Here is a 14,561-nt window from a genome sequence, read left to right as displayed (position 1 = left end):
TAGGGAGGTTTCGGTGATGGGTCATAATAATCAACCACATTGTATATTGAAAAAAAAAAAAAAAAAAAAAAGCTGGTGCATGAATATTTTACATTCACTTCACTTCAAAAACCCTAAACTAACAATAAATTTGTCTTTTAAGTAATCTGTGCTTACATTTTTTCCCCTACAGGTGAGTGGCCATTGGTGGTTATGATTACCTCCAACCAATACAACTATCTAGGATATGAAAACTGATTTCATTTCAGGAGTTTTGACTTCAGTAAATCCTAACTCAAGAAAGACAGCGTAACATAAGAAATATCAGGTCACGAGTCTGATTTAGATCTACATGTAGCTCTATCATTTCTGTGTGGCCTTGGGGAAATAGTTCATCCCTGTGAACCTTAGTTCCCTCCAGTATAAAATGGGACAGTATTGCCAATGCAGTCTACTACACAGTTCCTGAAAATCAAATGGGATAACAGAAAGTGCAAGTCTTTTATGAACTGCAAATATGAGGGGTTCCATTAGTAGTACAATTCCCAAAATTAAAAACAAATGATTGCTAAGTAATTATATTACAAGAGCCAGCCATAAATGCTTCTAATTATATAAACCCATTTTGCAGTACAGTTCAGTGTCAATGCCAATCCTAAATCAGCTACAGGAATTCCTTTTCCCAATGTCCAACCAGAAAAAATCTTAGAATTGACTGGCATATAAATAATCTTCAAATGTGGTCACTATTTCTAATCAAAGACTTCGAGTAGAATATATTCAACTTTTAAAAATTTTGACTTGGGCCGGCCCGTGGCTCACTCGGGAGAGTGCGTTGCTGATAACACCAAGGTCATGGGTTTGGATCCTATATAGGGATGGCCGGTTTGCTCACTTGTTGAGCGTGGTGCTGACAACACCAAGTCAAGGGTTAAGATCCCCTTATCAGTCATCTTTAAAAAAAAAAAAAAAAAAAAATTTGACTCACATAGTTAAATGAATCATGAATAACATTAAATTTTCAAATAAATTGATATCAGATCAATGACATTAAATATCTACGAGTTATATGCAATGTTAAAATTCTCCATATTTACAGAGTCAAGAAAACAATGTTCCAAAATCCTCTGGGATACCATTCTCTCATGAGATATGTATCTCCTCCCCATTCCCTTATGCCATAGCTGACACAGACCACCACTCCACATTTAGGAATCTAAGTTGTAAGGGCAACCTCTTAAATGTGTGATTGTGTTTACAGAAATGAATGGCATTATACTGAATATAAAATAAACATTTAATATACTTACTTGAAGGACATGGCTGTGGTCTGCGCCTTTTTGAAGGGCAAAGGCAATCTGCCACAAATATCATACACTGAAAAAATAAACATTATAAGAAATCTGAATATATAACATATGATACAGCTAGTGCAACTATATTCAATAACATTTAAAAATATTCTTCTGCCTACTACTCTGAAAATAAAGTACTTACAAGTCCTAAGAACAGTCCTGAAAGTAGAGTTGCTAAAGCAAAAACTGTATATGATCCCCAAACCGGTAATCCAAGGTCTTCAGTAAAATAGCTATGGTAGGTCTAAAATAAAAAGAAAAAAAAAATTAAAAACCTGTTTGTTTTATAAAGAGAGTGAGTGTTAAAAATGTTTAAGATAGAAATAATAATTTAGTCCATACCCTGATCCACATAGATAGCTGAAAGAGTGCTGACATACTACTCATCCTAAAAGAGATGATTGAAAAACTGAGTAAGATACACAGCTTTGTCTATATATATATATTATATTTTCTACTCTATAATTTCCCCAACACAACAGGTTTTATTGCTAGTCATAATCTAAACTAGTGATACACCACTGCTTTCAAGCCTGTAATATGGCTTATTCATGAAAAGTAAGTTTCTGCAACAATCACAATAACACGCTGAACTTTCAGAAGGAGAGAACAGAACTGTGGTTACTAGAGCTGGGAAAGGGAGAAGGGGAGGAGGGTCAGTGAGGAATTGGTTAATGGGCATGAAGAATGACTACATATTATAATAATAAATATGTTAATTATCCTGATTTGATCATTGCATATTATAAACAAGTATTGATAGCCAACTCTGTATCCCACAAATATGTATTATCAATTATTTCAATAAAAAAAAATTTTTAAGTAACACTTCCTTAATTGTTACCACCATGTGGTATCCTCATAAATAAAATACTTAATTTTTTTCCCTATTCTCCTACTGCCTTGACATTAACCTGTCATCTTTCATCTGATGATTTCTCCAATATATTAAATAACAGGTTACAAGCTCTTATAAAACCAGTTCAAAATGACAGCTCTTATTCACTCTTAAGATCCTCCAAAGAATAAGCAAAGAAGGGAGCCTGCAGGAAGAATGGGGAAAAGTTGTTGAGCTGATTCTTCTCCCTTAAGAATTATCCCTCTTTTTTATCAAAATTCATATTTACAATAGCATAGTTTGATACCTTTTAATGATATAAAAAATAATTACATAGGAAATAAATGCTAAGTCATCATATAAAAGTAAAAGTAATTATTTTTACACTAGTAAATGCAGGCAGTTTAGATGGGCAGTTTAAAAAAAAGCATGCTTCAAAGATAAGGGTTTGTGGGTTCCCAACTGTTTTCCCTCTAACAAGAAGTGTGACCGGTGTTACCAAGGGCTTTTTCACACAGAAGCCAAAGCTACTGTAGGAAGGCCTTATCCAATTGCCAATCGCTGAGGTGGATGAACTTGCTGAGCTGACACTGGGAGTACCCTCTACTCAGTCTACCAATAAAAAAGGTACAAACTACTGCCCTGACGATTCAACAGAGACTTACAAGCAACCAACTTCTTCTATGGAACAAGGATAAGATTCATTTATGAGATGAGATTTTAAAGAACAATAATCAATTACACTTTCAGTTCAATACAGAAAAGTACTTTAATCATGTTGCTTCTGTTGTTTAAAAGCCAAGTGGGAATGGGAACAAGGAACTGAAACATAAGCACTGCAGAGCCTAACTATAGTCTGCATTAATTAAAATATAACAGGAATACTAGGTTCCATAATTGGGTTGGGCATTCAGTGGATGAGTTATGACAGCTAAAGGATAATTCAGAGGTTTTCTCAGGAAAAGAAGCATGTAAGGGAAACATGCTAAAGATAAACTTCTACTTCAAAATACTGCTTAAGGCTGACTGGTTAGCTCAGTTGGTTAGAGAACCACCTTATAACACCAAGGTCAAGAGTTCAAATCCCCCTACCAGCCAGCCACCAGAAAAAAAAAAAAAAATCCTCTTAAAAAAACAAACAAACAAAAAAACCCAAAATACTGCTTAAGGACTGATCTTTCTCCTACTCCCAGAATCCAGAGCATTTTTCTCTTTCATGTTTGGTGTCTCAGCTCCCCATCTTCCAAGGACAAGTGAAGTGAAGTGAAAAGAAGATAGCTTTAGCCACACTGGGATGAGTCCATGGTGACTTCAGCAAAACTAGCTATTCCCAGAAGTTTCTCAAATGACCAGTGAATTATACAATATATATATGGGGCCGGCCCGTGGCTCACGCGGGAGAGTGCAGTGCTGATAACACCAAGGCCCCGGGTTCGGATCCCACATAGGGATGGCCGGTTCGCTCACTGGCTGAGCGTGGTGCTGACAACACCAAGTCAAGGGTTAAGATCCCCTTACCGGTCATCTTTTAAAAAAAAATATATATACAATATATATATGTATCAAAATATCAGATTGTACTCCATAAGTATGTATAATTATAATTTGTAAGTTAAAAAAAAAAATGACCAGTGAGTTCTTGTACCCCAACAAGGTAGCAGGAAGCATGCTTGCCATTTCCAATCTTACCACTCCATAGCAAACTGCTGTGGAGAAATGTATCCACTCTCTATCTATAAAGCTCAGTGTTTAGTCACGTCATTAGGGTTACTGTTCATCCACACTACCCATACAAGAAGTTATCAAACACGTAGAATAACCAACCAAACATATTTCAATCACTTTACATCAAGAACTGAAGTCTTTAGGTAGGGAGGTAACTGAGCTTTTTCAGTCAAATTACTATGCCCAGGCAATAGCTTTACTGATTACACTGTTCACACTCTTAGAAAGATTATTTAGTTTTTGATGATACAAATGACCATATCTGCAAAGCTAAAATATTCCTAAAAAGGCATTCAACTCTTTTTTTTGGGCAGCTGGTTGATACAGGGATCCAACCCCTTGACCTTGGTGTTATAACACCGCACACTAACCAACTGAGAAACCAGCCAGTCCCAGCATTCGACTTAAAATGACTCTGTCCAGCTTAATATGCATGAAAGTATTTCGACTTAGAAGATAAGGTCAAACTGAAAATATCAAACACGTAAGTCTGAATATACTATAAGAGCCCAAGGAACAAACTGAGTATGAATGCTTTATTTACATGAAATATAATGATATGTTCCAATTAATTCTGAAATAGATAAGAGAAAAACTCCTCATACTTACAGAATAGAACCTGGACCAAACCATGATGAAACAGGTTCAATACTCTTCCACTCTTTTTCACTCACAAAGTTTATGAAGTCCTTCTTAGTCCTTGGACCCTGATAGCGCCTAAATTCACCATCTTTACAACTAAAGAAAATCAGAATTAAATATTAACTAGCCTGAGAAACAAATTTTGTACTTGTTTTGCTATTTCTTCATCTCATTTTATAGTCAATCCTGTAACAATGCACAAGCAGCAAATTATACCAATTACCTACTCATGACATCCTAGCCCGAAATATAACTAAACAATAAAGTTACCTTTTTAAACAATTATAAGCCTTAAGACTTAAGGCTTGTTACTCTTCCATATTAATAAAAGAATGAAACAACAGTAGGTAGATAAACTCAGAAAATCACTTTTAAGCCTCATACTCCTATTAAAGGAATTACTGCGTGAAAAACTGTTAGAATACTGCCTGATACATATTAAGTATTATATATTGCTAAATTATAAGTTAGAAATTTAAGGTATTTTTCTGGTACTTTCAGTATAATCATACCATGCCAGCCATCATGCTTTACATCGCCAGAGGCATCTGGTACAATGCTTCCCTTCCTCCCATTTCAGTGATTCTTCTTTATCTCTGCCTCCTCCTTCCTATTCCCAATGTATGAAGTTCTGTCACAGGGTCATAAATGTTCTCCCAGTCCTTAAGTGCAAACACTCAAGCTCCCTATAACCTACAGTAGGGTTAGGGGATCCTTTATCCATCTGTAGCTAAAGACTACAAGGTAGCCCCCACTCAAAAACACAAAGTTTTGTGGAGAAGGTGACATATGAGCTATTCTTTGATGGACAGGTAGGATTCCAACAGGCAGAAATCGGGGGGTAAAAGGGCAGGAAGTTCAGGAAATGTTGAGAAGTGAAAAGGTAAGGGGCAACTGATTATAGCCAGTTAAGGGACATGTGGGGAAAAGGACTGAGTGAAAAGGGAGGGGGAAAAGCACTTATGGAGACAGAGGATAGAAATTTTAAATAGATACGAAAGGGATAGGAATTCATTTTTTTAAAATAAAGAAAAGGAACAAAGAAAAGCAAGATATATATACACACAAAGAACTGCCAACTTGTTTTCTTAACTTTAAATGAGAGAAGTACCTCCTGGTATTTATTTAGCCCACAAGCTAGGTGACATTAAGGTACAGGGTATGTATACATACACATATTTGAGATTTCCTACCCCAAGTTTAGAAGATAAAGCCAAACTTACAGACTTGATACTGAAAACTACATAATCATTCATTTTGATTTAACACTCAACATTATCGCCCACTACCCTACCCAAGGTGGTGCAACAGCACTTCCTTAGCTACATTTTGAACACACCATCTTCCTATTAATGACTGTTTGAGATTGTCCTCAGAATGGAATGCTTACCCTACATTCTTGAAAATACTACCTCTAAGATTTCGTTTTAACCCCATATTCTCTAGGAACCACCCCAGCTAATCGTAACAAATTTCTCCTTAATCTAACTTCCTACAGAACTCACCACTACTCTGGGCTCATAATCATTTACTATGCTGAACATGATCACACCATTTCACATGAATATCACCTTCCAAAACAATTACAAATCCTTGAAAACAGGGACAATTTCATACTTCCTTCATCTATGTAAAGGCATATACTATAACACCATGAGCAAAACAAGCCCTCCAAACACTTGCTGAATAGAATGAGATTACCTCAGCTCTTCAAACATGACTCAAGCCAGAAGCTTTCTATTCTGATTACACTATGATGCATCCTTCTCCATAACCAAGAATCTTCAAATACTTACTGATAAATAGTAGGAAGAGCAGTTATGATAAACCGTCCACTCAGTCCTACAAATGATACAAGAACACACAACAGGTTTTATTTGGGCCAATCACTGACTACTTACATGCGAAATTTTGAATGATTTAAATACTGGTAGGAAACAATGTGAAATTATACCTAAAATAGTTCAGCTTTATAATAAACATTGAAAAAACATGAATTATGTGCTGAAAGAAACTTAAAAAAAAACACTATGGTATATTATCTCATTTAAAAAGTATGCAAAGTTATATATTGAAGACATTTGTGAATATACACAAACACTTGATCGATTACACCACCGTGTGATGAAGACTACTAGTGATGAGTCATGGGACAGCACAATATAATAGGGCCTCAGAAAGATTTAAAAATCAAATGAAATTGCACTTGACATTCAAGAAGCAAGCAGTTTATGGTGTTGCTAAAAATGGAAAATACTATGAATCTCTCATAAGACAGGTAATAACAATAGTAGCTAACATTTATCATTAACCATGTGTCAAGCATTGAAATTACTGGGAAATAACCTCTCTGTGCCTCAGTTTTCTTATCTGTAAAATGGGGATATTACCTATTTCACCAAGTTGTGTAAGGATTAGAAAATAAATGCAAAACACTTGGAAAAGTTCTGTACCACTTGATAAGTGCTCAATAAATATTACCTATTATTACCATTTGTATAGGGCAGCCAGGAACCCAGGTTTATCATCACCACCAAAAACAATTAAGATGAAGTTAGTCTGATAAAGGAGCATCCTTAAGGGCAGGGCCTGCCACTTGTCTAGCAGACCAAGTCAGGAGTGTACCTGATCCTAGTCATGAGAGCTTTGTAAAATGTGGAACACAGTTTCAGAGATTCAGACCTTCTCTTGTCAGACTGTGACCTTGACTCTACAAAGAAACTCAACCACATGCTTCTTATTCTGAAGCCTGGTGTGGATGTAAATGATGACTTAGCCAATGTCCACCTGGACCAGTATTCTAAGTCTTCTCAAAGGCATCTTACATGCTAGTCTGGGGCCGGAATGCAGACAAAAAAGATTAGAGGCAGTTATGTGGGCAAGAATAGGGAGAGGATGATGTCTCCAAGGTCCCTTAGAGCAACACATACAAGGAATAAGCTGCATACACAACCAGGGAACCTGCTTTTTGCAGCCACTGCACACTGAGACCCATCAGGGAGGTGGGCAAATCAGCATAACTAGCTATAGACCATTATGTTTTCAAAACCTAATGAAGGTAGGGTTAAGACCATGTAATGTGGACAATAGGATAAACATATCAGTCCAATCTGCAAAGAAACAAAACTAACCACAGACTTACAGTACCTGGCTGCTCTGTGACATCTACTTTTGCAACTTTAACCTCTAGATCTTCTCCCCATTCAGCAAAACTTTCCCATTCTGGTTGAAGATTTTGACAAGCAGGACACCACGGAGCGTAACTAAGAAATATAGTTAAAAAAAAAAAAAAAAAAGTTAAGCACTCTAATATGACCATTCATCGTGGGATAAAAAATTTTTATTTTATTTTTATTTATTTATTTTTTTAAAAAGATGACCGGTAAGGGGATCTCAACCCTTGGCTTGGTGTTGTCAGCACCACGCTCAGCCAGTGAGCAAACCAGCCATCCCTATATAGGATCCGAACCCATGGCCTTGGTGTTATCAGCACCGCACTCTACCGAGTGAGCCACGGGCCGGCCCGATAAAAAATTTTTAAATGCATACTTTGTGAAGAATATTTTATACTGAAAAGGCTGATTAACGCATGGTTAATTTTATGCAGAAGAAAAAGTTTTAAGTGTGGGTCTAACGATCTGGAAATCAAGAACTATGAATTGATGATGTTAATAACAAAAGTAATTCTGAGAGTAAGATTTTTTTAAAATTTTATTTTACTGTTGCTTTTTATTTATGTATTTTTTTAATTTTTAATTTTTTAATTTTTATTGAATCAAAATTGATTATACATATTTTTGGGTTTCAATATTGAGATATGTTGATCAAATCAATATTACTAGCATATATATTGTTACAAATTGTAATTATTCTTTATGCCCCTTGTCTAATCCCTCCTCATCCCCCTTTCGCTCCCCCCTCCCCCTTCTAATCACCCTACATTTCTTCTCTCCCTCTGAAAGAATAATGGTTACTCTGTTGATTTGCTGCCCAAATGATCTGTCCAATGCTGAGAGGCATGATCAGGTCCCCCAATACTATCATAGAGCAGATGTCTCTTCTGTCACTATGAAATGGGCTCTGTGGAGACAGACATCCTCCTCCTTTCTTTATCTCTACTGGTGACTCTCCTTGTGTCAACTTACTCCAGTGGCTGGCGAACCATCTGCATGGTGGTTGTGGCATCTAGCCACCTTTGGGGCAGCCATAGTTATTGTGGTGGCTATGGTGGGCCACCCACATGAAGGAGATGTTTTTGGCCTGCTTCGTGGTGCTGGCAGTGTCCCTGGTTGTGCAGAGTGTCTGATCCCTGCTTCCATGCCCCGGGTTGCTGAGTGGGTCCCAAGGCACTGGCACGGTGTGCCTGGTTGTGGGAAGGGTCCAGTCCACTTCTCCATGCCCCAGATCCCTGGGTGGGCCCCGAGGCGCTGGCACTGAGTGCCTGGTTGTGGGGAGGGGGTGCTGTCCCAGGCTCTATACCGTGGGTTCCCAGGTGGGCCCCGAGGTGCTGGCATGGGGTGCCTGGTTGAGGGAGGGTAGTCTGGTCCCCTTCTCCATGTCTCAGGTCCACGGGCAGACCCAAGGCACTGGGGCAGTGTGCCTGGTTGTGGGAGGGGGGGTCCAGTCCCCTTTCTCCATACCCCAGGTCCCTGAGTGGGCTCCAAGGCACTGGCATGGGGTGCCTGGTTGTGGGAGGAGGGTCCAGTCACCTTCTCCATGCCCTGGGTCCCAGGGAAGGCCCCAAGGCACTAGCATGGGGCGCCTGGCTCTGGGAGGGGGGTCCGGTGAGAGTAAGTTCCTGAGACACAATGGCTTTTTCACATGCAAAGCAGCTCATGAAAATCGTTTGGCTTTTTCTATTAAAATGTGGCCACCAGAAAGTTCAAAGCCAAATTTGGAGTAATAATTTTAAACTGCAGAGTCATAAATACAAGGGGTTGGAAAAGTAGGAAGTACTCTGGGCTGTGGTGAATAATACAGCACATGCTCCATCTTAAGGAAGCAACCACTACTACCCAGCAACACTGCCACAAGGGACTGCTGGCACAGTGAGACAGATTATTTATATTTAAAAGAAGCTGGAGATCTGCATTTTTATGTAAAAATGTTACCTCAAAACTTAAGCCACTCACAAATACTAAGCAGGCCAAACAAAACTCTTTTGGCCAGCCCTAGGTCAGCTTGTTTCCAAGACCTTGGGTTTACAAATTCTAAGGCCAAGCATATTAGCCGAGCATTTTAATTACTCCTCTGGTATTATCTTCCCAGGCCCTTATTCTTCACCAGGATTTTATCTTTCCACTTTATTTTATAATTTGCCTCAGTTTTTTTTGTGGAGCCAGGAAGAATAAAGCCTATACCTGTTAAACACAGAAGTACAGTCCCTGTACTTCACATTTTCTTGCCTTGTTTTAGGAAAATCAAACTCCTAAAATAGGTATTGTAGAACAAGAAAAATTAGCTCTCTATATAAAAGCCAAACTCCTTAACAATAAATTGTATTATAACAAAAATATCTCTACAACAAAATATCTGGCCAGAAACGGATTTACTGAAGATAATTAACTTTGTTGTTTTTTTTTTTTAAAGATGACTAGTAAGGGGATCTTAACCCTTGGCTTTGTGTTGTCAGCACCACACTCAACCAGTGAGCTAACTGGCCATCGCTATATAGAATCTGAACCCGGGGCCTTGGTGTTATCAGCAGCACACTCTCCCGAGTGAGCCACGGGCCGGCCCTGAAGATAATTAACTTGTAATTAAGAGCATATTATTAGGACTATTAGATCCCTTCTTTTTTAGGTTCCTTTTGTTTCTTAGTTGCTTTTTAAAGATTTAATCTCAGAATCTTTAGCTAAGAAAAGAAAAAAAAAAAAAACACTACCCTATACTATAATTTCAGATAGATGTTCCATTTCGAATTTAGCTCACATTCAATGTTTTGTTAGTTTTGTTCCCCTAATACTTCTTCTGACTACGATACAAGTACTTACATAGTTTGATCAAATGAGTCAAAAAATATCTTTGAGTAATACTTAACTGTACTTTGCATTTAAATTCATAATCACCATTGCTTAAGATATTGCTTATAGTATTGAATATTTTAGGGGCACAGTCTAAAACAATGGCAGGCCTTTTAGCTCAGTTGGTTAGAGTGCAGCCTAATAACACTAAGGTCAGGGGTTCAGATCCTCCTGCTGGCCAGCTGCCAAAAACAAATAAAATAAAATAAAACAAGTCACTCATGACAATGACTGAAAAACAAATGCTGTCACTGGTTATATTTCCTCTCTCCTGCATCTTCAATAGTGCTGGAAATTCATTTCACTGAGTTGCAGATTATATACGCATACTACAAACATTTTCCCCTATCTTACCCTCCATATAAATGTTCTAAGTTTGTATGTTTTTTCTTTTTCTTTTTCTTTTTAGTGACTCAAGAGTTACCGATTTGGCCTTCTGGGTTCTCCCTTGGAGATGTCCACTTCCACCTGCCTCCTTAACTGACAATCCAAGTTGCATCCACGATATAGAAAAACACTAACCTGAATCTTGTCAAAGGGAGTGTTCTAACAACAATTATTGCATGCCTATTCTGGTGAAAGCCAGAATAGCAATATCTGGAAGGTTAAAGTATTTAGGCATCTGTAAATCACAGGAAACAATACCCAGCAAAGAGAATTTCTGGAGAATTATATATAATAATGTCTGTAAAGGTGCTTAGCAGTGTCCAATACACAGTTAACACTCAATAATGCTGCTTTTACTAACATTAGTAATACGACTAGTTTCAATTTACTAATTTAGCATCTAAAGCAAAGGCAGGTAGCTTATTTCCTATTGCTGCTGAGAGGACATTAAAACGTTATCACCACACAAGATAGATGATTTTGTTCAAGCAATAAATGATGACCTGGCCCTCTTAAGAGTATAACAAGCAAACTAATACATTAATTTTATCTTTTAATGCAATACCACTTTCAAAGGCCTAGGAGTCACAAGCCAGGGCATTCTCTACATTGCAAAAACACACACACAAAGAAGAAATGCGGAATGAAAAAGAAAGCAAAAAAGGAAAAAAAAAAAAAAGACTTAAAAATAACCCAACCTGAATTTACTCAGTATTTACAACAAAAAGGAAAGAAATGTACCTAATCCATAAAAAATTAAGTCCCAAATCCCAACACTATAAACGAACTATTTTTTAAAGACAGACAAAAGGCGTGGAGAGATTTTGCTCCATATCCTCTTCCGTAAAGCTTGGTGAAAATAAGTCTATAAGTGTGCTTGTGAAGAATCATTCTGAAGTAAATAACTGTATAAAAACTAGTCAGAACCCACCCCTCCACCCGCCGCGCGCCCGCCCGACTCTCACCCTCAAAGCCATGAATGAAGAGAGAATCCTAAGTGGCACCCAATCCTTGAAGGCGTACCACAGCCCTAGAAACAAAACTAGGGTGCACACTTCAGAGGAAACTTAATACTCCCGGGTAAGGAACGAGGAGCGGGTGGGACCAAGGAGGCTGCAGAGCCCAAGAGGAGTTTGGTGATCAGCAAAAGTCGGGGGCGCCCGCTCCGCGACTCGGGGGAACCTGGGGACCGCATGAGGAACGTGAACCGGACGCCCAAGCTCGGATGCAGGACTCTGGTCGACCCGGAGAACGAGGGGCCCCGGCACAACCGCCCGCACTCACAATTCTATCATCCACTCTCCTTCCAGCAACTCTCTCCAGTTCTCATCCGTGATGACGCGCACGTCGCTCCGCCGCCCGTGGGTGCAGGAAGCCCCCCAAAGCAACAGCACCAGGACTGCCAGGGGACCCACAAGATTCCGGGAGGGAACCATATCGGCCGCTCCTCCAACCCACGGCACGCACGGCAGCCCCACCTCCCCTCAGCAGCTCCCACTTCCGCCTTCGCGGGTCGCTCGGCTCATGCGTACAACGGCGCAGCGGAGCGCGCGTACCGAGAGGACTCTCAATGCGCATGACAGGGTCCCGGGACCCAGTGGGTTGTGGAGTAGGGAGTGGGGAGCGCGCCTCTCTGTAGTGCGCATGACAGAAAAGCGGCCTCTTCCCACCGCCGGGGGTGCCCCAGCGCATTGTGGGGAGGAAAGGAGCGTAAGGGGGCGTGGTGTAGAAAGCGGGGCGGGGCGTTGGGGAAGAATGGCTTAAAAATCGGCGCCAGGACGTTGTTACCAAATGGTTAGCAAGTGTACTTACTGAAGTCGGTTGGTTAAGTTTACACTAAAGCAGTTTCCCATTTATTGCCCATCAAGAGTGTTCATTTGTTTCCTTTGAAAAATTTTGTAGTACGGCTAATGAATGTTTATAGGAATCAGAGTACTGGTTTACTTCTAAGGGATTATACAATAGGGAGATTCAGAGGGAACTCCTTATGGAGTACCCTTTATATTCCATATCTTGATGTAAAAAGTGGTTACATGGGCGTACACATATGTAAAAAACCATCGAGCTGTGCATTTTAAATGCACTTTATGCACTTTCGAATATATGTTATCCCTCAATTTTTTAAAAAAAATGCAGTAGGTACAGCGATCCTATATCAGAACTTCAAAATGGTATGAGACACATAGGCTTCTAACATACGTATTTCACATTTTTTCCCCAAACATTTGTAAATACAAATACAAGCCAAAATGTGCACTGCCTCGTCAGTCAAGAAAATACCGTACTAGTTTAGCCTTTACACTTCCTCACCTCACCTGTCCTAAACTCACTCCAGTTGGCTGACTTCCGCACTGAATGGGCCTGAACTGAACACTCTTTAAAGGACACCAGTGATCTGCATGATAAACCCAATTGTTTCTTCTGTAGCTTGACTCCCAGCGGCATTCTACAATCGCCGCAGGCTCCTTAAAACACTTCTTGCCTTCTGGGTCGCTCATGTGATTTTCTCCTTCCTCACCAGCTGCTGCTTCTCAAACTTCTTAACTGGTCCTTCTATTCATTGGCATCCCCCAGTATGCTGCACTAGGCCCCTCTTTCTCTTAATATCAACGCATTCCTCCAAATAACTTCATCCTGGCTTTAAAGACCATCACTATGCATGTCATTCCAGCTCTGATCCTTCTGGGAACTATGAACATATGAGGGTACTTCAAAATGTTTGCAGAAAAATAGGATTAAAAGATAATACAAATCCTTCCATGAACATTTTTGAAGACCTCTCGCATATGTTCAACTCCTTGCTGGACATCTCTTAGCTATCTAATAGGCAGCTTAAATATCACATGGCCAAAAAACAGAATTCTTGATTTTGATTCTAGTATTCCATCTTAGTAAACAACCCCAAGATTCACTTGGTTGCTCTAGCCAAAAATTTACATTTAATTCTTTACTGCTCTCTCCCTTCACCCTCTCCTTATGTACTGCATCAGCAAATCCTATAAATTCTACCTCCAAAACGTATCCTGAATCTGACATTACCAAACCAAGCGCTTGGGCTCTCTATGCAATAGAAATTGACAAGAAGTCTAATGGGAGTTGCAGGCAAGACTTTATTGGGGCTTATGCTGGAGCACAAGGGAGACAGCACAAAAGAAAGTTTCCTCAGGCTGGCTCTCAGAAGGAAGCCATCCAGTGTCGTTTATAGGGCAGGGTTTTCAGGCCAGCATCATCATTCTCCACCTTTAGAGATGGTCCATTCTGTTCTTCCTGGTTGTGGCATGGGCACATGCTCAATTAGGGCTTTGGTCCTTGAACCTGCTCGGTAGGTCTAAGATGGTGGTGTTGCTCACCACTGCCACCCCAGGAGGGTTGTATAGCAGTCACCCTGAAGCTTTGTGCACATGAGGGAGTGGGGGCTAACTGCCTTGGGGAAGTTTGTGGTTAAAACAGTTGATTATCCTAGTTTGTGAAACTAGCTTAGGTGAGCATGCTGGATTCTTTGAGTTTGTCCCTAACCTGTCTCATGACCACCAATTTCCATTTCCACAGCCAACATCCTAGACCAAGGTTCTATCATCTCTTACCTAGGCTACAGTGAGAGCTTCCTAACCA

The 14,561-nt window shown here is 39.6% G+C and overlaps 1 protein-coding gene across 1 annotated transcript in view; it reads right to left on the bottom strand.

Annotated features, from left to right (window-relative positions):
- Positions 1-12,519, bottom strand: part of TMX1 (thioredoxin-related transmembrane protein 1) — a 17,742-nt gene extending 5,223 nt beyond the window's left edge. The window contains exons 1-7 of the mRNA XM_008566410.1: positions 12,234-12,519; positions 7,687-7,802; positions 6,336-6,381; positions 4,507-4,635; positions 1,677-1,722; positions 1,477-1,578; positions 1,290-1,356 (exon numbers count right to left, since the gene is read on the bottom strand). Coding sequence (XP_008564632.1) covers positions 1,290-1,356; positions 1,477-1,578; positions 1,677-1,722; positions 4,507-4,635; positions 6,336-6,381; positions 7,687-7,802; positions 12,234-12,385 — 658 coding nt within the window. The 5' untranslated portion in view covers positions 12,386-12,519. The remainder of the gene's footprint in view (positions 1-1,289; positions 1,357-1,476; positions 1,579-1,676; positions 1,723-4,506; positions 4,636-6,335; positions 6,382-7,686; positions 7,803-12,233) is intronic.
- Positions 12,520-14,561: the final 2,042 nt, after the last annotated feature.

Source organism: Galeopterus variegatus, unplaced genomic scaffold (genome assembly GCF_000696425.1).
Source record: "Galeopterus variegatus unplaced genomic scaffold, G_variegatus-3.0.2 Scaffold240, whole genome shotgun sequence".
In the NCBI taxonomy this organism is placed as follows: domain Eukaryota; kingdom Metazoa; phylum Chordata; class Mammalia; order Dermoptera; family Cynocephalidae; genus Galeopterus; species Galeopterus variegatus.
Note: the sequence above shows the minus strand (reverse complement) of the source record. Positions and strands in the feature narration are given on the sequence as shown.